Consider the following 27,048-nt stretch of genomic DNA (forward strand, 5'->3'; position numbering starts at 1 on the left):
AGTAGAGACGGGGTTTCGCCATGTTGGTCAGGCTGGTATTGAACTCCTGACCTTGTGATTCGCCCATGTTGGCCTCCCAAAGTGCTAGGATTGCAGGCATGAGCCACTGCACCTGGCCAATAATTTCTTTTTTTATACAAACTCTCAGAGAACTTAAAAGAACACATGCTCCTACCGATCATTTTAGTAGTTTACCATAACCAAAGCCAGATACGATAGTATATAAATGAAAATTTCCAGGCAAATCTCACTCATGACCATGGATGGAAAAATCCTAAAATAAATATCGGCAATGGGGAAAAACAAAACAAAACAAATAAATTGCATTCCAGTAATTCAAGATTGGTTCAACATTCTGAAATCTATTAATATAATTTACTACATTAAAGGATTCAAGGAGAAAAAAATTTATAGATGCACATACTTCTTTCACTGGAGATTAGTAATATATCTGATTAAATTCAATGCCAGTGCCATTCATGGTAAAAATTCTTAGCAAAGTAGGAATGAAAGAGAGTATTTCCTTAACCTGATTGAAGCCACCTTTGCAAAAATTATAACAGTCAGAAAACTATGGCAGTGAAAGAGACCTGACCTAACCAACTCCATCTTGCCTTTAACCTCCAATATCCTGGCCTTGTTCATCCCTGTGCATAGGCCAAGCTGACCATAGGAGGAATTTAGTTTATAGTTAAACTTTGGAACAAAGATGGTAACAGCTCTTTTCCAAAACAAACCCCCTACTTGCCTAGGGACCAGACCATCTTTGCAAAACCAACAAATTAGCCACAAGATTAGAAATTATGGTTTAGGAGTCATGCAGTCAGAAGCCACACGATTCCTAACCTCCTCAGTTGCTTCCATGGATAATGTTACTATTATAAAAACCAAGATTAGTGTTTAAGGTATTTTCCAGACTGCATTCTGATGGATCAGCCGACGTACCCAGACTGGTAAACTGACTTCTCTGGTCTTCTGCCTCACCTCCCCCAAGGAACTGACTCAGCACAAGAGGACAGTTTTGGACTCCCTATGATTTCATCACCAACCAAACTAATCAGCATTCCCCATTCCCTACCCCCAAAACTATCTTTGAAAGAAGACCCTAGCCTCCAAATTTTCAGGGAGGCTGATTCAAGTAATAATAAAATTCCGGTCTCCCATTTAGTCAGCTCTATGCATTAAACTCTTTCTCTACTGCAATTCCCCTGTCTTGATAAATCGACTGCATTTGGGCAGTGGGTAAGATGAACCCATCAGACAGTTACATGACAGATTATCTACAAATACCTACAGTACATCATATTCAACAGTGAAATATTAAAAGCTTTTCCTTAAATATCGGGAAGAAAAATGACAAGAATGTTAGCTATCATTACTTCTACTAAACACAGTACTGGAGGTCTTAGCAGATACAATAAAATGAGAGAAAGAAAGATTGGAAAGGGAAAAAGAAAACTACCTTATTCCAAAGAGTTTATTATTTATTATATGTATAGAAGATCCAAAAATAAAAATCTACATAGAATAAGAATTTGAGATTCATATTCTTATTAAAAATATCATATATATATATGGAGCAGACACAAAGACACTAAAAGGTTCTATATGAAATGTTTAATAAGTTTATCTTTAGGTGGTAGGTTTATATTTTTATTTTTTTGTTTCACCATTATGGTTTTCCCAGTATTCTCCACTAGATTATTGTATGTTTTAAAAGAATAATGTTACAAGATGTCAAATAAATATATAAAAGTCAATTTTACGTCCACATACTAGAAACAAACAGAAAACACAATTTAAAGAGATATCATTAAATAGCAAGATAAAATACCTAGGAATAAATCAAGATTTCTGTATCTTTTTAAAGAAAATTATAGGCCAGGCGCAGCAGCTCATGCCTGTAATCCAAGCACTTTGGGAGGCCGAGGCGGGTGGATCACAATGTCAAGAGATCGAGACCATCCTGGCCAACATGGTGAAACCTTGTCTCTACTAAAAATACAGAAATTAGCTGGGCATGGTGGCACATGCCTGTAATCCCAGCAACTTGGGAGGCTGAGGCAGAAGAATCCCTTGAACCCAGGAGGTGGAGGTTGCAGTGAGCCAAGATCGCGCCACTGCACTCTGGCCTGGCGACTGGGCAAGACTCTGTCTCCCAAAAAAAAAAAAAAGAAAGAAAAGAAAATTATAAAAATTAATTAAAAGAAATAAAAGAATTTAACAAATTAAAAAATCATATTAATGGCTTAAAAGTCTCAACATCCAAAAGATATAACTTCTTTCTAAGTTAATCTATAGATTCAACAAAATTCCAACCAAAATCCCAAAAGAAACTTTTGTGGAATTTAATAATCTGATTCTAAATGGATATGGAAAATAAAAATGATATAAATAGTTAAGACATGTCTAAGAAGAAGAAACATATAAAAGAAAGTGCTCTATCAGGAAACAAGATTGATTACTAGGCTTTAATAATTCCGTCAGTGCAGCATTTGTACTGGGATAGACAAGTTGATCAAATGGAACAAAGAGAAAGCTTAGAAACAGACTCCCCCTTGTAACCTGGGATACAGCAGAGTTGGACTGCAAATCAGTGGGTAAAGGAGGTCTATTTTAAAACAGTGGGACAGTAATTCCCCAAGAGAACAATAAGTTCTCTTGATGAGAAAAAATGAAAATTCATCCCTACTTGACACCACATCTTAAAATAATTTTTAGGTCAACAGATTCTACTTTAATAGAGGTGGGCAAACAGGAATGGAGGATTAATTCTGATTGACAGGAAGGATAGTTTTCTCAGGAGAGATGACCTTTGATGTGGTCCTTGAAGAATGAAAAGGATTCTTATGGGAGAGCAATGTGGGAAATGGACTTCCAGGCGAGAGCAGCAAGATCAAAGTCTCAGTGTGAGAGGCATGTTCTGGGAATGGACAAACAACCAGCCTGTCTGAACAGGAAAGAAAGCTATGGACGTTGATGGCTGATTGGCCGTTTATAGTATTTTTGCATCTATGCTGCACCAGGTTTCTGTCCTCCATCCTGGTAAGAACCAGTCATATTTGCAGGGAAAAAAATTATAAATATAGTGCTTCTGTAACACTGACACTCATCAAAAAGCCACTTCTATTATAGCCCAGATATGGGAAACAAAAACAAAAACAAAACAAAAACATTTTTTAAATCCTTGAGAAGTTCAAGTTACCTTTTCTTTCTTTTCTTGGGTGTCCTGGTTCTGGTTACTGGTGATTTTGTTGGCCTTGTTATGTACATTAGGAATGACCTACGGTGACAAAAAAAGGGGTGGGGGGAAGAAAAAGTTTAAATGACATAATCACTCCTTTTTTTTTTCCTTGACATTCCACAATGGAGAATTTTTTTTCAATCATTACATTTCTTTTTTTTTCTTTTTCTGAGATGGAGATTCGCTCTTGTCACCCAGGCTGGAGTGCAATGGCACAATCTCTGCTCACTGTAACCTCCGCCTCCTGGGTTCAAGCGCTTCTCCAGCCTCAGCCTCCTGAGTAGCTAGGGTAATAGGTGCCTGCCACCACACCCAGCTAATTTTTGCATTTTTAGTAGAGATGGAATTTCACCATGTTGGCCAAGCTGCTCTCAAATACCTGACCTCAGATGATCTGCCCGCCTCAGCCTCCCAAAGTGCTGGGATTACAGGCGTGAGCCACTGAGCCTGGCCTATCATTACATTCCTTAATGTATTTGTTTAAACAGCTAAAATCTTAACTTTGTAACTTCATCTAAAGAGTACAAGTATGAGAAGTACAATTCAAAGCAAACAATAAAACTTGGAAAGCCTGAGAAGATATATAACTCTAAAATATTATAAAGTTATATATACGCCATCAGGGCATAAAAATGCAGGTTTCTGTATGTAGATCCAGAAGCTGAAGACGAAAAAGACTAAAAACAAATTCACATACTGACTGTGGTCCAAACATCACATTTTGCAAGATAGAGTTTTAGGGGTGATCTAATTAATTATCCAAGAACATAGGATAACACATCTGTTTGACAGATTTACCTTATTCATCATTGTACCCCCAGTTCAAGCACGTTATCTCCCACACTGTGTGTACTCAATATTCCACTATCACTATTAGCATAAGGATGAATTAACAAATCTATTCCCACCACTGAATAAGCTTAATGAGAGTAGAACTCAGTGTTATTTTTCACTATTTCTCTGGTGCTCAGAAATGGCCTAATACATAGTTGTACATAATAAATGTTTATAAATGAACTAACCAGTTTAATTTTATAAAAAGAGGCTCCTCAAAGAGCTAGCACAGATAATCTTGGCATAAAATCTGGTGAGAGACATGAAGATTAAAAGAAAAAAATAGGCCAAGTATAGTGGCTCATATCTGCAACCCCAGCACTTTGAGAGGCTAAGGCAGGAGGATCGCTGGAGTCCAGGAGTTTGAGACCAGCCTGGACAACAAAGGGAGACTCCATCTCTACAAAAATTTACAAATTAGCTGGGTATGTTGGCGTGCGCCTGTAATCCCAGATACTTGTGGGGCTGAGGTCGAGGCTACAGTGAGCCACAATTGCACCACTAAACACCAGCCTGGGTGACAGGGCAAGATCCTGATTCAAAAAATACATAAATAAATTAAAAAGAAAAAGACAAAAAAAACTCCTTGCTCAGAAAATTAAAAGACTGCCTGCCTGGAGATAATGAAAAACAAAACAAAAAGCCCATTTTCCCTTAAATGCAATTTAAGATTAAATTTTCATTTTTAATATAGAATGTAAATAAAGTTTAGAATGAGAAAGTCTCAGAAATGTGTCATTTACGTAAAAAACAACAGTAATGATACACTAACATATATACAGTGCTATGTGAAGAGGCACTGTGCTAGTAACCTAATATTTCTATCTCTGTTTAATACATATAACAACCTAAGTCAGATTTCAAAGACTGGTTGGGTTTACAGGCATGTGTTCCCTGTCCTGAAGAATCTTAAACAAAACACTTTGTCTCCCTGACAAATCAGAAACTATCTGCCCACACTACTACTTTCTCCCATAGAAAAACTAGCTGATGCTAAATAGAAGCTTTGGGATGAGACAGAATGTCAGCTGCCACTCACAATGTTTATGCTGCCTTCCCTCCCCTCCCCTCCTCTCTCCCTTCCCCTCCCCTCTCCCCTCCCCTCCCCTCCCCTCCCCTCCCTCCCTCCCTTCCTTCCCTCCCTCTCTCTCTCTTTCTTATCTTTCTTTCTTTCATTGGTTTGTTCATTCGTTGAGACAGAGTCTCACTCTGTCACCCAGGCTGGAGTGCAGTGGCCACTGCAGTGCAGTCTTGGCTCACTGCAACCTGTGTCTCCCAGGTTCAAGCAATTCTTGTGCCTCATTCCCAAGCAGCTGAGGTTACAAGCGTAAACCACTGCACTCAGCTACTTTTTCTATTTTTAATAGAGACAGGGTTTCACCATGTTGGCCAGGCTGGTCTCCAACTCCAGACCTCAAGTGATCCTCTCACCTCAGCCTCCGAAAGTGCTGGGATTACAGGCGTGAGCCACTGCGCCCAGCCCACTGTTTTTCAAATAGCAGAGAAATGTTCTTCTGTACATATATCTTTAGCAAAATTTAGAAGACAAAATGCTCAATGAGACTCCACCTTTCAGGAAAACAGAAGACTGTATTTCTCGTGAAAGTAAAAATATATTTATAGGTGATTAATATGCAAAATGTTCATGTGTCAAAAAAAGTAGGTACCCTTATAGAACAATGGTATTGGTAAGTACAACTGGAATATAGGTAGAAAGAAAGCAACACGTGATGATAAACATAATGAGCTGAAGATATCCAATTTCAAAAGGATTTTTTAATATAAAAAATATATTAATATAGAATGTAAATAAAGTTTAGAATAAATGAGAAAGTCTCAGAAATGTGTCATTTATGTAAAAAACAGCAGTAATGATACATTAACATATATACAGTGCTATGTGAAGAGGCACTGTGCTAGTACCTAATATTTCTATCTCTGTTTAATACATATAACAACCCAAGTCAGATTTCAAAGACTGGTGGGGTTTACAGGCATGTGTTCCTTGTCCTGAAGAATCTTAAACAAAACACTTTGCCTCCCTGACAAGTCAGAAACTATCTGACTTGTCATATATATGATATATATATATATAAATATATATATGTGATGTTTCTGTGAAGTGCAGTTATGTTATTAAGTGGAAAAAATTACCTTACAGAAAAACTTTCTACGGGCCTTACTCTCAAATAAGTATTTGCCAAGTACATCCAAGTAGATACACACATTTTTCCAGAAGGCTGAAAATACACTTGAGAAAGTCAGGGTAAGAAGATTTAAAAGGTGTATTGGTGGCTAGGCGTGGTGGCTCACTTTGGGAGGCCGAGGTGGGCGGATCACAAGGTCAGGAGTTCGAAACCAGCCTGCCCAACATGGTGAAACCTCGTCTGTACTAAAAATACAAAAATTAGCTGGGCGTGGTGGCATGCACCTGTAATCCCAGCTACTCAGGAGGCTGAGGCAGAAGAATTACTTGAATCCGGGTGGCGGAGGTTGCAGTGAGCTGAGATCACACCACTGCATTCCAGCGTGGGCGAAGAGCGAGACTCTGTCCCAAAACGAACAAACAAACAAAAAACAACAACAACAAAAACCCAAGAAAGTGTACTGGTGATGCTCCTAAGGCAGCTGATAATGCACACAGATAAAAACAACCGCTCAATTCATAGTGTTGAGGAGAATGTTTATATGACCAAGGTACTTTTAGACATCACCTTTGATGGGCACAACATTAGAAAATGACTTATTTTGGGGGTTTTAAGGAAAGTTCAAAATTTAATGTAAACTAGATAAAAATGATTAAGCATTGCCTATATTTTCTATTTCTGGATAATCAGTACTACTTGCAATAATAAGTAAACCACAAGACAGCACCATTTTACAAAGACATGAAACTTGATTCTCCTTTCATTTGCCTCACCCAATAAGAATCACTTTGCCCTGTCCAGGTGCAGTGGCTCATGCTTGTAATCCCAACACTTTGGGAGGCCGAGGCAGGAGGATTACTTGAGCCTGGAGTTCAAGACTTGCCTGAGGAATAAGGGGAGACCCTGTCTGTGGGAAAAAAATCAAAAACTAGCTGGGCATGGTGATGCATGCCTGTGGTCCCAGCCACTTGGGAGGCTGAACTAGGAAGATTGCTTGAGCCAAGGAGATCGGGGCTTCAGTGAGTCATGATTGTGCCACTGCACTCAGCCTGGGTGACAGAATAAGACCCTGTCTCAAAAAAAAAAAAAAAGAGTCACTTTGCCCTATAAACAAAGTTGAAAATGGAACAAGTCATGGACATGGTAATTAACATCATCAATGGGATATGCTCCCTTGGTTAGAACCACAGATGGTTTAATGCCTGATGAACTGAATGTACAATGTGGCAGTCTATTATACTACATAGGGAATAAGTAACTTGAGCATGGCATGGTGCTGAAGAGATTTTCTTTGTTTGAATAATTGAAAGAAATTGCACTGTTTGTGTCATCCAAACAAAACTTTCCACCTCAGCTCACTAGCAAAGGTTGGATTGAAAGCTTAGCCTTTTTGGCAGGTCATTCACAGCTGGCCACACAAATGTATAATTTGATTGGCTCATTCTCATTCAAAATTATTGATTTGGAAGTATAATTTGGCAAAGAACAATCTGGCCAATTTTCCTGTTGAACTAGGTTTCCAGAAATAAAAGCCATGGCCTCATCTACATTCTCAATATTGTAAGAATTAAAAACTGAATTCTAAAAATTCTTATTGAATTTCAAATTTTATGAAAACAAGAGAACTTTATTCAGCTCACCTCTCTCAATTAGTCTTGATGATGTAAACATGGTGCTAAGAATGGAAGGCACCATACTGCAAAATGCAGTGACACAGCAGAGGTGCCAACGCAGGCTGCAGCTCACTGTGCATAGGCAGGTTACAAGCATGCAAAATATTCCATCAATGCCCCCACCACTGGGATAGCCAACCATATACCCACCCAGTTTGCCATATAAGTATTATTTTCTTTTTGCCTTGACATACAAAAATTGGAATGCACTACAAAACTATATTGGAAAACAAATAATTTTTTAAAATATGCAGTTAGAAGTGCATATGTAAGCCTGGGGAACAAAGTGAGACCCTATCAAAAAACAAAAAAAAATTCACCAGGTGTAGTGGCATGCACCTGTAATCCCAGCTACTTGGGAGGATAAGGCAGTAAGATTGCTTGAGCCCAGGAGATAAAGGCTGCAGTGAGCTACGATAATGCCACTGCACTCTAGGCTAGGTGACAGAATGAGACTCTATCCCCAAAAACAAACAAAAAAAGAAGTGTCTATGTTTTGAACAGCTGTCTTCCATTATAAAATGAAGAAAAAGAATATTGAATATTGCTTCCAGTTTTAAGGGTGATGTTTCTGTTGCACATGGTAGTATAAAATCCACATCCTGCCACTGACATTTCATATCAGAGTTCCAATTCCATACCAAAGGAGTAATTAATTACAGAAGAAAAATTGTAGGTCAGGCACAGTGGCTCACACCTGTAATAACAGCACTTTGGGAGGCCAAGGTGGGCAGATCACTTGAGGTCAGGAGTTTGAGACCAGCCTAGCCAACAAGGTGAAACCTCGTCTCTACTAAAAATACAAAAATTAGTGGAGCATGGTGTCACATGCTTGTAATCCCAGCTACTCGGGAGGCTGAGGCACAAGAATCACTTGAACCTGGGAGGCAGAGATTGCAGTGAGCTGAGATCGTGCCACTGCACTCCAGACTGGGCAACAGAGCAAGACTCCATCTCAAAAAAAAGAAGAAAAAGAAAAATGTTATGATTAAATATTGCTATTTTTACATTTGGAATCTCCAACATTAGAACACACAACAGTACAACATGTCAACATGTTTTTATTTTTACATCCTTTAATAAATATACACAACATGTGACAGTATCTCTACAATGTTTTTACACCTGACCCTCTGTTCAAAGTATTTCATAAACAAAGTAACTGGCTCAGAAAAGTAACCTGCAAGTTAGCAAAGCTGGTAAATAAGGAATCAAGAAATTGAAAACAGGTCTGTTTGATTCCAGAAGCAGTAACTTAAACCAATGCACACTGTAATGACTCCAATTTGACCAGAAGATCAAAACTGGAGGGGAAAAAAGGGAACTTTATGACTAAATTTTTATGAAGCTCATACTTTAAGTATAGTTTGGGAACTACAATGAAAATATGTGGAAAATACTTAGAGGCCAAAGCTTGGTCTGCAGGTATGCAGAGTGTTGTTAAACTTTTTGAAAATATGAACTAAAACTTACTCGTGGAGTGGATGACAAACTCTGAACAACGAACACCACAGGGTTTCCTGCATTCTTAATGGCCTCAACTGCTTCGCTGTGTGAGGCATTCTGCAAATCTACTCCAGACACCTGAAACACAGAAGCAACTTATTTCAATTAGAACAGCACTAGATATTGTGGACAGGTTAATTCAAAGTTCATGTGCATTATCTAGTTATAAGAACAACCAGAGTCTAATGAGTAGACCACAGTCAGAAAAAAATAAGATTGGCCCATAAAAAGCTTGGCAATTTTAGAAGAACATGTTTAAGGAAAGTAACATTTCACCTTCAGAAAAGTAGATAAGAAAAATACATTAATAAAAACATCCCTGGTTAAATATAATTATCCAAAACAGGTAGCTCGGTCAGTAACAGAACCTTAAGATGTCTGTCACCTCTGCCAGGAGCACAGTACATAATTCTGAGTGGGATAAGGGAGGCTGGGAATATCTATGGACTTTTATCATCTCTCCATTAAGCTCAGAGGCATAATATTTTAAGTAAATTGCTTGTTATCACAATTGAGTAGTTGAACATCTCTCAAATTATGTTTAAAAAGAAGTACCAAAAAACATCCACAAGTTCTTTTACTAAAACTATTTATGTGTTCAATAAATTTGAGTAAGTGTAAACAGTTCCTTATTATAGAAAATTTCAGAGAACATAACTTGCTAACATGCCCATAAATCTCCAAGAGCACTCTGTATTTCCAAAACATGTTTAACAGAACTAATTTTTCAAACCTATAATGTAACAAAGCCTTGGTAAATGCTGGAATGTTCTGTGGTCTCAACGGATAGTGATAATTTGTGAAGACTGCTTTGCTATTAGAGGACTGAGGAAACAGGAATGTGGGTGGAAAGGGATGTAGGATGTTTTTAAGATAGAAGGAAATATTACAGCAATAATGATACAGTGCAGAGAAAAAAATGGATGATAAAGGAGAGACATGACAACTGTAAGGTCAATATCCTTGGACAGTCAAGAGGAAATGATTCCTACTGCACAAGTTAGAGAGATTGGCTTTGGATAGAAGCACAAATGTAGTTCCTTTGCTGTTACAGAGGCAATTAGAAAAAAGATTTGGTGAGCACTGGAAGCAGGGGAAGTTCCCTTTAACTGCCTCTATTTTCTCAATGAAACCTGAAACTAGGACCTTAAACTGTGAGCAAGACTAAGGAAAGAGGCATAAGGGGTTTGGCACAGTTACCTGTTGTATTAGTTTGTTCTCACGCTGCTATAAAGAACTGCCTAAGACTAGCTAATTTATAAAGGAAAGAGGTTTAATTATCTCATGGTTCTGTATGGCTGGGGAGGCCTCAGGAAACTTACAATCATAGTGGAAGGGGAAGCAAACACGTGGCAGGAAGGAGAAGTGCCAAGAAAAGGGGGAAAAGTTCCTTATAACATCATCAGATCTTGTGAGAACTCACTCACTATCACAAGAACAGCAGAATGGGGGTAACCACTCCCATGATTCAATTACCTCCCACTGGGTCCCTCCCATGACATATGGGGATTTTGGGAACTACAATTAAAGATGAGATTTGGGTAAGGACACAGCCAAATCATATCACTTATAAAAATTGGAGACTGAACCAGCTAGGAGAATAATACAGGACAGCAAGGCAAAACTAAAGACCCGCTTGAGTGGCTGCTCATGAGCTTCTAATGAGACCAGATACCATGGCTGGTTATTTCTCCAGCCATGCTAGAGACCTGGAATAAGCAGAGCTGCACTTAACTAGGGTGTGATTCTCCCAGACAAGTTCAGTGAAAGGAAAGAGGATCAACAGTAGGAAGCACATGCAAGGAAGGGGTTGGAGCCACCAACCACTAAACTTGAGCAGGCTGAGGAGAAACTGAGCACATGAGAAGCTGAGGACATAGATGTGTGTGCCTGTGGTATAATATGAAAAGTTCTTCTTCTTGTCACAGAGTACCCTTGGAATTTCCTCTGATATTAGGAGTCATAGGAGTGTCTTTTGTTACGCATTAATAGCCCCTTTCACATCTGAGTTTATGCTACTGAGGTGGCTTGGGGTAGATCCCCTGGATAGCCTCGCGATGGGGCCAGTCACCACAAAGACCAAACGATTAGAGAATCCCTGCATTCCCCCTACAATCTCCAAGAAGTGAGGGTGGGGGCTGGAGATGAAGCTCTGTAAAAACCCTTGAACGACAAGATTTGATGAGCTTCTGGGTTGTTGAACATGTTGACATGCTGGAAGGGTAGCAGGTGGTACACTCAGAGTGTGGATGCTCTGTGCCCTCCTCCGCATACTTTGCCCTATGCATCTCTTCACCTGGCTGTCCATCTATAACCTTTGTATAACTGGTAAATGTGTTTCTCTGAGCTGCCCTAGTAAATTAACAAAATTCAAGGGGAGGGATGTGGGAACCCTGGTTTGTAGCCAGTTGGTCAGAAGTATAGGTGACAACCTACTAAGATTGGCGTCTGACCTGGGGGCAATCTTGTGGGACCAAGCCCTTAACTGTGTGATGTAATGCTAGATCCAAGTACATAGTATCGGAATTCAATTAAATTATAAGACAGTTGGTGTCCGCTGGGGATCTGATACTATCTCCAGATACATAGTATCAGAATTATAAGACATCCAGTCGGTGTCGACTAGAGAACTGCTTAGTGTATGGGGGTAAACCCCTACACATCTGGTCACATCTAGTATTCTGTTTTGAGTGTGAGAGTAAAGGGAAAATGTTGGTAAGAATACGGAGAAACTTACACATTGCTAGTGTGAATGTAAAACGGTATAGCCAGCCACTCTGGAAAGAGTTTGACAACTCTTTTCAAAACCAAAAGTACAATTACCATAAAACTCAGTAATTGCACCCTTGGGTATTTATCCTACAGAAATGTAGACTTCTTTTCACTCAGGAATTTGTACACAAATAGTTAGAGCAGATTTATTTGTAATAGTCAATAATTAAAAACTACCCAAGTGTCTTTCAATGGGTGAATGATTAAACAAATTGGTACATCCATATTATGAAATGCCACTGCTATGGTTGGAATTTATGTGTCCTTCACAATTCATATCTTGAAATCCTAACTTCCTAACTTGAAATCCTAACTTCTAAGGTGAAGGTATTAGGAGGTAGGTAGGGCCTTTACGAAGTGATTAGGTCATGAGGGCTCTGCCCTCAAGAATAGGGTTAGTGGCCTTATAAAAGAGACCCAAGATAGCTAGCTCATCCCTTCTACTATGTGAGGACACAGAGAGAAGGCACCATCTCTGACCCCCCAGAAAACAGGTCCACACCAACACTGAAATCTGCCAATGCCTTGATCTTGGAGTTCCCAGCCTTCAGAACTATAATGGAATTTCTATGTTTATGGTATTTTGTTTTGGCAGCCTGAATTTCCAAAGACAACTACTCAACAAAAAGGAAGAAAGTGGTAGTTTCTTTGTAGATAGAGGGTCTCACTATGTTGCCCAAGCAAGTCTTGAACTCTTGGACTCAATCCGTTCCTGCCTCCGCCTCCCAAAGTGCTGGGATTACAGGTGTGAGCCACCTCACCCAGCCGTGGGAATGAACTATTAATGTGCACAACAAATTGAATGAACCTCAAGGAGATTATGCTAAGTAAAAAAAGGCAATCTCAAAAAATACATAATGCATAATTGCATTTATAAGACAATTGTGAAATAACATATTTATAGACATCAAGAAACAGAAAACTGGTTGTCAGAAGTTAGGGATGGGAGCGAAAGGGAAGAGGCAACCAAAAGTGAAGAAGGTGACTGCTTCTCCTTCCACCATGATTATAAGTTTCCTGAGGCCTCCCCAGCAATGTGGAACTGTGAGCCAATTAAACCTCTTTGCTTTATAAATTATCCACTCTCGGGTATTTCTTCATAGCAGTTGAGAATGGACTAATACAGAAGGGTAATGCAAGGGAGTTTTGTGGTGATGACACAGCTGAGTTTCTCAATTGTGGTGGTGCATATGCAAGGTTTTACATGTGATAAAACTGTATAGAGCTACAAACACACACACAAATCAATGCATGCATAACTGGTGAAATCTGAATAAACTACGGATTGAGCCAATGTCAATTTCTTGGTGTTGCTATTATAGTATAGTTGTATAAGATATTAAAATTGGAGGTGACCGAGTGAAAGGTACATGGGACTTCCCTGTACACTTCTTTGTAATTTCCTATGAATTTATGATGATTTCAAAATACATTAAGAAAAAATATAACACAAAATATTAAAAAATTAAGTTACAATAGATCAGCAAAGTAAAAAGTGAATTCATCTCACTTATTTTCTAGATGATTAGATTCAAAAAACAAAATTTAGTTGGATGTTGCTTACAAAAAATACAACTAAAACTAAATGAAAAGAATAGTGGAAAAGAAGGAATGAAAAAAGCAAAGTACCGTCTGGGCGCAATGGCTCATGCCTATAATCCCAGCACTTTGGGAGGCTGAGGTGGGAGGATCACCTGAGGTTAGGAGTTCGAGATCAGCCTGACCAACATGGCAAAACCCTGTCTCCACCAAAAAATTCAAAAATTAGCCGGGCGTGGTGGTGGGTGCCTGTAATCCTAGCTACTTGGGAGGCTGAGGCAGGAGAATTGCTTGAACCTGGGAGGTGGAGGTTGCAGTGAGCTGAGATTGCGCCACTGCACTCCAGCCTGGGTGACAGAGAGAGACTCCATCTCAAAAAAAAAAAAGCAAAGTACCATGTAAATTAATAACTAAAATAAAACAAGGTTACCAATATTAATAAAATAGAATTTAAGGCAAAAAGTAACTAATAGGAATACAGAAGAAAACTACATAATGTCAAAAGCAAATCACCAACAACAAATCCACTAAATATATACAGCAAAACCAACAGAATTACAAAGAATAGCAAACAAATCCATAATCACAGTGGGGGACAAACTCTAACTGAAACTGAGGAAAAAACCAAAAAAATTAGTAAGAATATGGGACTCCTTATTTGTTTATCTAACTGACTATTACTATATGGATGTCAAATAGGCATCTTAGCCTAACATGTCTAAAACATGTCTCCCCAAATCTGTTCCTCCCACAGTCTTCCCCATCTCAGCAAACAGAAATTCCATCTTCGATTCCTCAAGCTGAAAAGCTTTTGAATTATCTTTGCCACTTTATTCTTTTGCACCCACTCTGTTAGTAAGTCCTATTATTCACCTGCAAAATATACCACAACCTGACTGCTCTCCTGGTCCAGGCCACCATTCTTTCTCTCCTAAGTTACTGCAACAGCCTTCTGGCTGAGGCCCCTGCTTCCATCCCTGCCCCTGAAGCCAGAATACTCCTTTGAAACAATACTTACTTGCTCATAATTCTCCAGTGACTCTCCGCTGTGTTCAGAGCAGAAGACCTTCCAGAGCTTTCAGGATCTACATGATGTGGCTTCCCATCACTCCTCAGCCCTTTTCTCTTACCCCTTCTGGCTTGTTCACGCTATGCTATCATTGCTGGACTTACTGCTGCTCCTTGAACACATCCAGGCAAGCTCCTACCTCGGAGCTTTTGCGTGTTTTTCTTCCTCCATATATCTATATGGCTCACTCTCTCATTTCCTATATTTGTCCCAATATCATCTTCCATAACAAAGCTATTAAAATTGCAACTATTGCTTTCACCATCCCCCCCAACCCCAATGCTCCTTATCCTCCTCCCCTGCTTTATTTTGTTCCCTAGCTACTTATTACAATCTGACATTCTACATATACTTATTTTATTGTCTATTCCCCCATTCCCACTATCATGTAAACACCATAAGGGAAGGGACTTTTGGTCATTTTCTTCATTGCCATAAGTAGTATATTTGAAAATTGTTTTAAATATTGCACAGCACAAATATAACTCAACATTTGTATATACAGAGCACCTTTTATGTAGTTCTTTAATTTAATCCTCACAATAATGCTATCGATTTTGAATTCTCATTTCCATTTTATCTGAAAACGGAAAATAAGTAGGTCTAATGACTTGTCCAAAAACACATAGAAAATAAAAAGGACAGACTCCGACTCCAACCCATGACATCCAGGGCTCTTTGTATTCTATCACAGCTGGAACACCATGATTGACAGTTAGCATCATAAAGAATGAATCAAGAACAAGCAGATTATGGGATTACAGATACCCACCATGGAGTCACCCAATTAACCCAATGCAAAGAAATGTATCACATTCAGACCTCAGGGCATTCTCAGTGGTTTAATATGCCTTTTTTTTTTTTTTTTTTTTTTTTTCCTGCTTTGAGACAAGAGTGTCGTTCTGTCACCCAGGCTGGAGGGCAGTCCGATCTTGGCTCACTGAGACCTCCACCTCCAGGTTCCGGTGATTCTCCTGTCTCAGCCTCCTGAGTAGCTAGGAATACAGGCACGTGCCACTACGGCCGGCTGATTTTTGCATTTTTAGTAGATGGGGTTTCACCATGTTGGCCAAGCTGCTTTCTGACCTCAAGTGATCTGCCTGCTTCGGCCTCCCAAAGTGCTGGTATTACAGGCATGAGCCACCGTGCTCGGCCTGATGTGCCTTTAAAACTTAGCGCCCACAGAGCATATCCAGTACCAATCATGGATCCTCCCCTCCCTCAACAGTCTTCAACCTTCCAGGGTCAACTTCTTTCTCTAAACAAGCATAAGTATCCTACTGACACACAATTATAAAATTTAGGGCTTCAAGAAAAAAATTTAGAGCTTGTTAAAGAATGTGGGAGAAGCATAATGCCTACCATCTGCCCTGTTCTGTATAGAGCCCTTTGTTAGTTAAAGTGTTTTTTTGCAATCAGCTGAAGTTTTTCTTTTATCATTTTATTTGTTTACCCCTGCCCCCACTCACTTGAGAAACTCATAAATTGTGCATACAATGTACAAACTAAGGCATAAATAGAGCACACCAACTGTACACACACGGTCCCCAACACATAAAGAAAGGTCTTCTAGCTAAATGATTATTTCACTGTCTTACCGTATGTTTCCAATAAAAACAGTACTTTAACATCATTTACCGCAAGTATTTTATCTCCAGTTTTAAGTGCGTTCGTCTTCCCTGCTGGACTGTCTTCTAAAACTTGTTTGATGAATATACCTTTAAGCTCCTCTCCATTCTTTAGACGTTTTATAACAGTTTGTCCACCAACAATACTGATCCCAAGAGACACATTGGGTTCTCTAAAAATCTCAACACTATATAAAGGAAAAAAACAAAACTCACTCATCAACAAGTTTAATCTGTTGGACTGTAAGTATTCCATTTGCATCATATCCTTGTGACTCATATTTTATATACATTTTTGAAATATATTTTTACAAATGTTATACAAATTATACCTAGTTCCAACATTATGTTATCAATAATTCATAACAAATGAAAGTTTCAGTTCTGAAAAGCATAGATTTCTAGAACAATAAATATAACTCTATTCAGTGAAGATTTAGTTAAGCCCTAATATTCCCATCTCCTGTTATAATATATTTTCTGTCATTAGTCCTTTTCATTTGTATCCATAACATTAGCAAAGAATGGACTGAAGAAATAACAAATGGGCAAGACAAAATCAAGAAAGCCACATATGGTCGGGCGCGGTGGCTCACGCCTGTAATCCCAGCACTTTGGGAGACCGAGGCGGGCAGATCACGAGGTCAGGAGATCGAGACCATCCTGGCTAACATGGTGAAACCCCGTCTCTACTAAAAATACAAAAAATTAGCCAGGCGTAGTGGCGGGTGCCTGTAGTCCCAGCTACTCGGGAGGCTGAGGCAGGAGAATGGCGTGAACCTGGGCGGCGGAGCTTGCAGTGAGCCGAGATTGCGACACGGCACTCCAGCCCGGGCGACAGAGCCAGACTCCGTCTCAAAAAAAAAAAGAAAAGAAAAGAAAAGAAAGCCACATATATCATTTCGGTAAAAAGTACAGACTTTCAGAACAAAATAAATTAGCCACTGAGTGGCTCGTTGTCCAAGTTGCTTTTCCCAGTCAGCAGGTTTAACTCTGTGGTTCTTTAATCAGAGGGCAGATTTTACCTGCTCCTAAGGCCAGAAGGTTTTGTTTTCTTCCTACCTCCGTATCATTATTTAAAAGAAAGTATGAACTGAAAACTGCCTCCCTCAAAATATTATAGGTTTTGCACTGCAGCCAATAATTAACTCATTAAAAAAAGTAACTCTGAAAACAACTCTTACATGTTTTAAGACAAATTCATATTTCAATTACAAGAAAAGAACCAGTTTGGGTGGAGGTATCCATTAATAATGGACACGGAATACAGAGAGCAGCTAAAGGAAGACTTTTATCATCTTAAAGTGCAGCCCTGGTGAGGACTTAAAACTACAGCGACTGGTGAGTACTTAAAACTTCCCCCAGATCCAAGGGAAGATGGGTTTTCAACACATTCTGTTAGCACAAACGTGGACTCTCCACCAGGGGAGGAAGGTAGAGATAAACTGATATATACTAGAAACTTCAACTGCTGTTACTGTTGTTTACCAGAAAAGAAAGCTTTACTGCATTCAAGGCAGCTTTACCTGACTTGCTTAATGACATAGTGAAAAACTATACTTGTTAGATGGACATCTAAGTTGCTTTCTCTGAAAGAGTATCAAAGATGTTCCTAATATTAGTTATAGTCATTTTGTTCAGCTAAAAATCTCTAGATAAGACAAAATGAAACTAAAATGTAGGCCAGCTTACAGGTGAATTATCGCAATTTCTCAATCATTAGAGTAGGACTAAATAATGTTCTGTTAAGTTAAAGAAAAGAGCAACTGGTTGTGCTCCTATTGAGAAAGCCAATAATGTTATCCACATACATTCTCGGTGGACCCCAGTGGCTAAAATTTGGAGTTTCTTCTCCTTCGCCTTCTTCTCTCTCAGGTAACTCACTACAGAGGGAGAAAGAAAAAAATACACACAATTTTAAGGCATACTCATTATTAAAGGTCCTTGGAAAGTTTTGAAATTGTAAAATCTATAGGTAGTTAAATGATTCTCAATTTTTAAGTTTTTAAAATATTTACATCAATAAATATGCAAAGCAAAAATATATTGCTTTAACATTCAACTCAACAAATCCCCACCCAGCATTAGAAAATCACAGAATTATTATAAACACTTTTATTAGTGATATTCTAGACGCTAAAAGTTGTGTTTGATTTGTGCAATTTCAAATTTGTTTCTGTATCAATATGTAAAATGTTATAAAATGTATTCCTTAAAACTTGGTATTGTTTGACCAGCTAAGACACAGAAGTCAACATGTATCATATATATCAAGTATAAATCAACATGAACAGGTCAATATGATCCCTCTTTCTAGCCCTAAGTATTTCCCCGTCATTTGTATCCCATGAATATTTTGCGTACTTATATGGAACTTTTCAGTTACTTATATTATCTAATATGATCCTCACTGCTTCCCACCTACCACCACCATATTTTCATCCAGCAAGTTAAGTTAGTATAGTACTACTGAACTGAACATGGTGAAACCCTGTCTCTACAAAAAAAAATCATCTGTGCATGGTGGCACATGCCTGTAGTCCCAGCTACTTGAGAGGCTGAGGCTGGAAGATTGCTTGATCCTGGAAGGTCAAGAGTGCAATGAGTCATGTTTGTGCCACTGCACTTCATACTAGGTGACAAAGCAAGACCCTGTCTCAGAATAAAAAAAGAACTGCTGAACTGGATAACGTAGAATGCTGAGTTACGGAGTATTTGGTTATTAGATTAATGCAATAGTGAATAGACAGTGCCGTATATTATCTGGAAGAGAAATCAGGAGTCCTAAGCTCAAGTCTAACTGATACCATGAAATAGGTGTGTGGCTTTGGACCGCTAAATGAAATCGGTCTGATGTTGTAAATTGTATTACTCTATACAAAAATCTAGGCACTACCTCTTCCACTTCATTTTCATAAAAACCCTTGGCCAGGTGTGGTGGCTCATGGCTGTAATCCCAGTGCTTTGGGAGGTCAAGGCAGGAAGATCACTTGAGCCCAAGAGGTCAAGACCAACCTGGACAACATGGTGAGACCCCATCTCTAAAAAAAAAAAAAAATTAGCTGGGCATGGTGGTACACCTGTAGTCACAGTTACTGGGGAGGCTGGAGCAGGAGGATCATTTGAGACCAGGAGTTCAAGGCTGTAGTGAGCTATGATCACACCACTATTCTCCAGCCTGGGCAACAGAGCAAGATCCTGTCTCAAAAACAAAAATCCCTCTAACCTATAAAGTAAGCACAGCAGATCATATTATATTTTACACAGGAGGAACTGAAGCTCAGAGAAGGCTTAAGCATACAACCTCACAACCTTTCCTCATGTATCCAAATCTGTTTTAGCCCTAAGTTTCAATACTCCCATTTTCCTCTGAACTTAAGTAAGTCTTATAAAATGCAGCAAAACTCCACCTTCTTGGCCCTCTACAGACTTAGTATCTAGGATAAAACTGTTGTAAGGCCATGTGAAAAGGAGAAGGCTGAAAGGATCTAGACAAGCCAAATATCAGTTAAGAAATTAGGATCATTACATCTCACCCACTACCAGATGTCTTTCTTACCTTAGCCAGTCTAATTTTTATTATTGAAAGTATCACAGCATTCAGGGGAAAACAACTTGGCAGACCCTTGCTGGTTACTTTCTAACGTCTTTTTCTCCCCTTCTTCCATAAATACATAACCCCTCTTTTATTCTAGGTGGCACTATGCCCAGCTTTAAAAAAAATACATTTTCTAGACTTTCTTTCAGCTAATGGGAACTGTGTGCCACAGCGCTGCTCAGTGATATAGAACCAAAAGTCCCTAGATGAGACTTCCAGGAAAACTCATTAAAAGGAAGGAGAATCATCTGGCAGGAGCCTTTTGCTCTACACCCTCCCCTTCCTCTTGCCTAGAATTCACAGGTGATATTGGTGGTAAAACATTCATCTTCAAATCATACAGAAACAATGAGGAGTAAGGCCATACATTAAGGGCAGCAGAGCAGAAAGGACGAAGGTATTTAAGACCCTGATGACAACAGCACCACACCATCCTAAGACCACCTTCTTCAGGACTTTTCACATGAAAAAAACTTGCCTTTATTTGGTTAAGCCACACTAAATGGGGTTTCTGTTTATGAGTATGTAACTGTAATCCCTCAATGATACACCCACAATTCCACCAATTCAAGTAAACTGTTTTCACCTTAACCTATCACTTTCTTGTTCTTTGCAACTATATTAGCATTAGATAACTGTAATTATAGCACAAACTGTCCTATTTTGATGATCCTATGTAATAATAACAAGGATTAAATTAGATATTAACTGAGGCTCAACCAGTATTCATTTCCTCTATAATTTTTTTCACTTGAACTTATAACAAAAATCTACCCACACAGTATCATTACCTTCATCATTTTTTATTTACTAGTACCTTAATAGGCCATCATATTGATGTAATTTATCTATCTCAATATATTATGCACTTAGATTGTATATTAGTCCATTTTCACACTGTTATAAAGATACTACCTGAGACTGGGTAACTTAAAAAGAAATGAGGTTTAATTGACTAACAGCTTCACATGGCTGGGGAAGCTCCAGGAAACTTACAAACATGGCAGAAGGTAAGGGGAAGGAAGGTATACGTGGCAGCAGGAGAGAGTGCACAGGGGAAACTGCCACTTTTAAATCATCAGATCTCGTGAGAACTCCCTCACTCTCATGAGAACAACATGTGAAAACTTTCCCCATGATCCAATCACCTCCCATCAGGTCCCTCACCTGACACATGGGAAATACAATTTGAGATGAAATTTGGGTGGGTACACGGAGCCAAACCATATCATTCCACCCTGGCCCCTTCCAACTCTCATGTACTTTTCACATTTCATAAGCAATCATGCCATCCCAACAGTCTCCCAAAGTCTTAACTCATTTTAGCATTAACCCAAAAGTCCAAGTCCAAAGTCTCATCTCAGACAAGGCAAGTCCTTTCCACCTAGAAGCCTGTAAAATCAAAAACAAGTTAGTTATTCCCAAGATACAATAGGGGTACAGGCATTGGGTAAATGTTTTTATTCCTAATGTTCTCCAAATGGGAGAAACTGGCCAACACAAAGGAGCCACAGGCCCCATGTAAGTCCAAAACCTAGTGGGGTAGTCATTAAATTTTTTTTTTTTTTTTGAGATGGAGTCTCCCTCTGTCACCCAGGATGGAGTGCAGTGGCGCAATCTTGGCACATTGCAACCTCCACCTCCCAGTTCAAGTGATTCTCCTGACTCAGCCTCCCAAGTAGCTGGGATTTCAAGTGCACACCACCACACCTGGCTAATTTTTGTATTTTTAGTAGAGACAGGGTTTCACCATGATTGTCAGGCTGGTCTCAAACTTCTGACCTCAGGTGATTTGCCTGCCTCAGCCTCCCAAAGTGCTGGGATTATAGGCGTCAGCCACCACCTGGCCATAATCATTAAATCTTAAAGCTCCAAAATGATCGCCCTTGACTCCATGTCTCACATCCAAGAAATGCTGATGCAAGGGGTGGACTCCCAAGGCCTTGGGCAGCTCTGTCCCTGTGGCTCTGCAGGGTACAGCCCCCATAGCTGCTTTCACAAGCTGGAGGTGAGTGCCTACAGCTTTTCCAGCTGCATATGCAAGCTGCCAGTGGAGATACCATTCTGGGGTCTGGAAGATGGTGGCCCTCTTCTCACAGCTCCACAAGGCAGTGCCCCCATGGGGACTCCATTTGGCGGCTTCAACCCTGCATTTTTCCTCTACATTGCCCTCGTAGAGATTCTCCATGAGGGCTCTGCCCCTGTGTTGACTTCTGCCTGGACATCCAGACATTTTCATACATCCTCTGAAATCTAGGCAGAGGCTCCCAAAGCTCAACTATTGTCTTCTGTGCACCCTTAGGCCCAACACCACATGGATGCCACCAAGGCTTGGGGCTTGCACCCTCTGAAGCAACAGCCCGAGCTGTACCTTGGCCCCTTTTAGCCACAGCTGGAGCTGGAGCAGCTGGAATGCAGGGTACAAAGTCCCAAGGCTGCACAGAGTAGCAGGGCCTTGGGCCTGGCCCACAAAACCATTTTTCACTCCTAGGCCTCTGGGACTGTGATGGGAGGGGCTGCCACAAAGATTTCTGACATGCCCTGGAGATATTTTCCCCATTATCTTGGCTATTAACATTCAGTACCTTGTTACTTATGCAAATTTCTGCAGCCAAATTGAATTCCTCCCCAGAAAATGGGTTTTTCTTTTCTACCACATGGTCAGGCTGCAAATTTTCTACACCTTTATGCTCTGCTTCCCTTTTAAATATAAGTTCCAATTTCAAACCATCTCTTTGTGAACACAAGCCAGGTCACCTCTTCAATGCTTTGCTGCTTAGAAATTTCTTCTGCCAGATACCCTAAATCATCTCTCTCAAGTTCAAAGTTCCACAGATCTCTAAGGCAGGGGCAAAATGCTGCCAGTCTTTTTGCTAAAGCATAGCAAGAATGACCTTTGCTCCACTTCCCAATAAATTCCTCATCTCCATCTGAGACCAACTCAGCCTGGACTTCATTGTCCGTATCACTATCAGCATTTGGTCAAAAGTATTCAACAAGTCTCTAGGAAGTTCCAAACTTTCCCACATCTTCCTGTCAGCTTCTGAGCCCTCCAAATCATTCCAACCTCTGCCTGTTAGCCAGTTTCAAAGTCGCTTCTACATTTTCAGGTTATCTTTATAGCAGCACTCCACTCTGCTGGGACCAATTCTGTTAGTCTGCTGTCACACTCTATAAAGATACTACCTGAGACTGGGTAATTTGTAAAGAAAAGAGGTTTAACTTACTCAAAGTTCCACATGGCTGTGGAGGCCTCAGGAAACTTAAAATCATGGCGGAAGGCAAAGGGGAAGCAAGGCACATCTTACATGTTGGCAGGAAAGAGACAGTGTAGGGGAAACTGCCACTTTTACATCATCAGATCTTGTGAGAACTCCCTCACTATCATGAGAACAGCATGGGGAAACCGCCCCCATGATCCAATCACCTCCCATGAGGTCCCTCCCCTGACACATGGGGATTACAATTTGAGATGAGATTTGGGTAGAGACACAGAGCCAACCCATATCAGATTGTACCTTGTCTTTTATAATACGGACATTACTGCAAGGAATATCTTCATGCTCTGCTGTATTTTAGAATTCTCTGTTTTTTTTTTTTTTAATGAGATAGAGTTTCGCTCTTGTTGCCCAGGCTGGAGTGCAATGGCGCAATCTTGGCTTACTGCAACCTCCACCTCCCAGGTTCAAGCTATTCTCCTGCCTCAGCCTCCCTAGTAGCTGGGATTACAGGCATGCACCACCATGCCCAGCTAATTTTGTATTTTTAGTAGAGATGGGGTTTCTCCATGTTGGCCAGGCTGGTCTTGAACTCCTGACCTCAGCTAATCTGCCCGCCTCAGCCTCCCAAAGTGCTGGGATTACAGGCATGAGCCACGTGCCCGGCCTTCTGTTAAATATTAACTGAAATAAGATTCAAAACAAAACCTAAAACAATACAAACCTTCCTCCTCTCCATTTTCCACTTTCCTGTACCCCAAATCATATAGGCATTAAGGAAAAAAAAGGCAAGCATTTCACCATGACACCTTTATGCTATCATTATAGGCATTAACTTTTTTTTTTTTTTCTCGTTTTGTTGTTTTGCTTTTTGAGCAGTTTCACTCTGTTACCCAGGCTGGAGTACAGTGGCACAATCACAGCTCACTGCAGCCTCACCAGGTAGCTGGGACCACAGGCATGCACTACCATGCCCGGCTAATTTTTTTACCTTTTGTAGATACGGGGTCTCATTATGTTGCCCAGACTGGTTTCAAACACCTGGACTCAAGCAATCCTCCTGCCTCAGCCTCCCAAAGTGTTGGGATCATGGGCATGAGCCACCACACCTGGCCTAAATTCTTTAATTGGGGGAAAAAAAAAAAACCCTAAAATAGAAGGGAAACCAACCTTCAACAAACAGTATGGACTATTTGTTTCTTAATTTTAAAAAGTAAAAACTAAAAATTTCCTAAATTGCCAACTCTCACATACAATTTAGGAGAAGGGGTGGGGGAAACCACTCTATCTAGAATATGAACAATTTTAGATTTCTTTGACAAAGTGTGTCACAAAATGATTAGTCTGTTGGAAGAAACTCAGAGCATATTACCTTTCTTCTAGGTTTTAGTATACACACATTTTATTCAGATGAGTTCATACCTAACGAGAGATAAAACTTGTGAAAGCTTATCTAGATAGTGTGAGTAGTTTCAGAAATACAGTCACAGGAGATGAGCAATTAAACAAATTAATGTAGTCACTTTATACTGATGAACATATGTACCTTTTAACCCAAATTTAAATTTAACTGAGAAAGTGAAATATTCTTACGTACATATTAAGATGTAAATTTGCACAAACATATTTGAAACTTTAACAAGGAATTTCTAACCTCAAATTTTATAATTTGCACTGTCACTAAGTATGATCAATAGCTCAATCAGTTAGAAACTCAAATCTTAAAATAACAGAACTTTCCAAATCTACAGAACATACAACACCAAGAGTGAAACCTAATCTAAACTATGGACTCTGGGTGAAGATGATGTGTCAGTTTATCAATATTATCAATTGTAACAAACGTGCCACCCTGGTGGGTGATATTGACAATAGGGGAGGCTATGCATGTGGGGGTAGGGGGTATCCTCACTGTACCTTCTTCTCAATTTTGCTGTGAACCAAAAACTGCTTTAAAGAAATAAAGTCTTAAAAATGAACTGAACTTTTGCCTCCTACATTCAACCAGAGATTTATAACCAAATTTTTCCCCAAAGGAATTAACCATCCATTTGAAACAATGTGTTTTATTTCAGGCCTTTATCACAAACGCCTAAAGTTATAATTCTTTACAGATTTGGGGGGGTGGGTGGAGATAGAGTACCCCACAAGCAAACAAGTGGATATTAATGGTAAGACTTCATGATATACAAACTCTTTGCAAATAAAATGTTCATCATACAAAATCTGATGACTCCAGACAGCCAAGGTGACCTTTCCTCTTCAGTAGTACTTAATTTCACATAAAATTTCTACATACTAAGCAGTATGAAGGTCAAGTAAACTCAGCACCCAAAAATGATGGAAGCAGGGAGAGCTCCAATTGTGACTAAGTAATCTCACAATTTTTTTTTCCTCTTTAAATACACATTCTATATGGCAATATTCTATGATATACCACAGGGAATATGAGCAACTGGAACCAAAAAGAATGGGCACTAGTGTCTTCTAAACTAGTAGGGTTATTTGTACAGATGTTCTGCCATGATTTTGAAGTTGCAGAGCAAATTATTACCTGACACCAGTATATAAAGAATTAGGCATTCCCTTGCATTAACATTCAGACATTGTCTTGAGTAAAAGAAGGTAGACATAAAAAAAGTAGCTACTGTATGACTACATATACATGTGTTCTAAAACAGGAAAAACTAATTTACAGTATTAGAAATAAGATTAGTGGTTGCCTGGTGCAAGACACACAAAGGGGCAGGAGGACTTTCTGGGTGATGGAAATGTTCCTTATCTTCATTGGAGTGTACATTACATGAACGTATACATATCTTAGTAGGCTGTACCTTAAAATGTGTGCATTTTATTAATATGTAAAATGGTGTTTAAGAGCTTCCTTAAGAAACAGAAGTTCAAGCCATACAGGGTAAGTTGCTTCCAGAACATTACGTCTCTTCTGGCCTTCTGTAGAGCCTGAATTAGTAATCAAAGATCTAATTATATTTTCAAAGGCATTAGTGTAGTATTTCTATGTACCTCTTGTCCTAATTGTTCACATTCGCCTTCATCTGCAGTGTGGGCCACCGCTGCAACAGCACTGTAAGAACCTAGAAGTGTCACGTGCTCGAGGCCATAGACTCCCACAAACACCCCCTTTTCTCTCCCAACTCACACTCCAGAGTAGCCCTCTCTCTGGAATGCAAATATTCATTCTCTCCCTTTTCCTCCATCTCCTCCTGATGTTCTGAATTTACACGTAAGTTTTGGCAGTTTAATTCAAATGTAAACCTATTAAATATCCACCATTTATGTAGAAGGCACTAAATGCCAGGCACTGTGTTGGGAGCTTAAAATATCACATTAACTTAGTTAATCCTTTACCCAACTATGACACCTAGCCTCCTATTTCTCCTCCCACTATTCCTAACAAAGTGTCCAATACCTGAAGCCATCTCTACTCATTTGCATCCTATTACATCTATGATTTTTTTTTTCCATTTTAAATATGTCTTTCCTCTAAAGTTCACCATCCTCCCAGACATCAGCCTCTGACACATTGCTTTACTGTGATTTGATCCTATTACATTTTTTTTTTTTGTTAATCAACAACCTCCTTGAGTCTTTTAATAAACCCAGCAACAATGAATACTACCCTGGGTATATGTCAGGGCCCATGAGCCTATCATTGTCACTGCCACCAACATCACTGCAAACCTTCTATTAAACGTTTACTATTGGCAAGGCTGTCATATTAAGCCTGTTAAATGCATCCTTTCCCAGCTTTATTGACTTTTAGTTGACAAATAAAATTGTATAAATGTTTTACATGTAC

The 27,048-nt window shown here is 39.5% G+C and overlaps 1 protein-coding gene across 8 annotated transcripts in view; it reads right to left on the reverse strand.

Moving 5' to 3' along the window:
* PATJ (PATJ crumbs cell polarity complex component) overlaps positions 1 to 27,048 on the reverse strand; it is a 415,136-nt gene that overhangs the window by 238,593 nt on the left and 149,495 nt on the right. For all 8 annotated transcript variants that reach the window (XM_055362067.2, XM_063698171.1, XM_055362138.2 and 5 more), the window contains 4 exons: positions 18,224 to 18,295; positions 16,423 to 16,600; positions 9,372 to 9,482; positions 3,206 to 3,283 (listed from right to left, as the gene is read on the reverse strand). In XM_055362067.2, the coding sequence (XP_055218042.2) occupies positions 3,206 to 3,283; positions 9,372 to 9,482; positions 16,423 to 16,600; positions 18,224 to 18,295 (439 nt within the window). The remainder of the gene's footprint in view (positions 1 to 3,205; positions 3,284 to 9,371; positions 9,483 to 16,422; positions 16,601 to 18,223; positions 18,296 to 27,048) is intronic.

The sequence above is a fragment of the Gorilla gorilla genome, chromosome 1 (assembly GCF_029281585.2).
Source record: "Gorilla gorilla gorilla isolate KB3781 chromosome 1, NHGRI_mGorGor1-v2.1_pri, whole genome shotgun sequence".
Taxonomy (NCBI): Eukaryota; Metazoa; Chordata; class Mammalia; order Primates; family Hominidae; genus Gorilla; species Gorilla gorilla.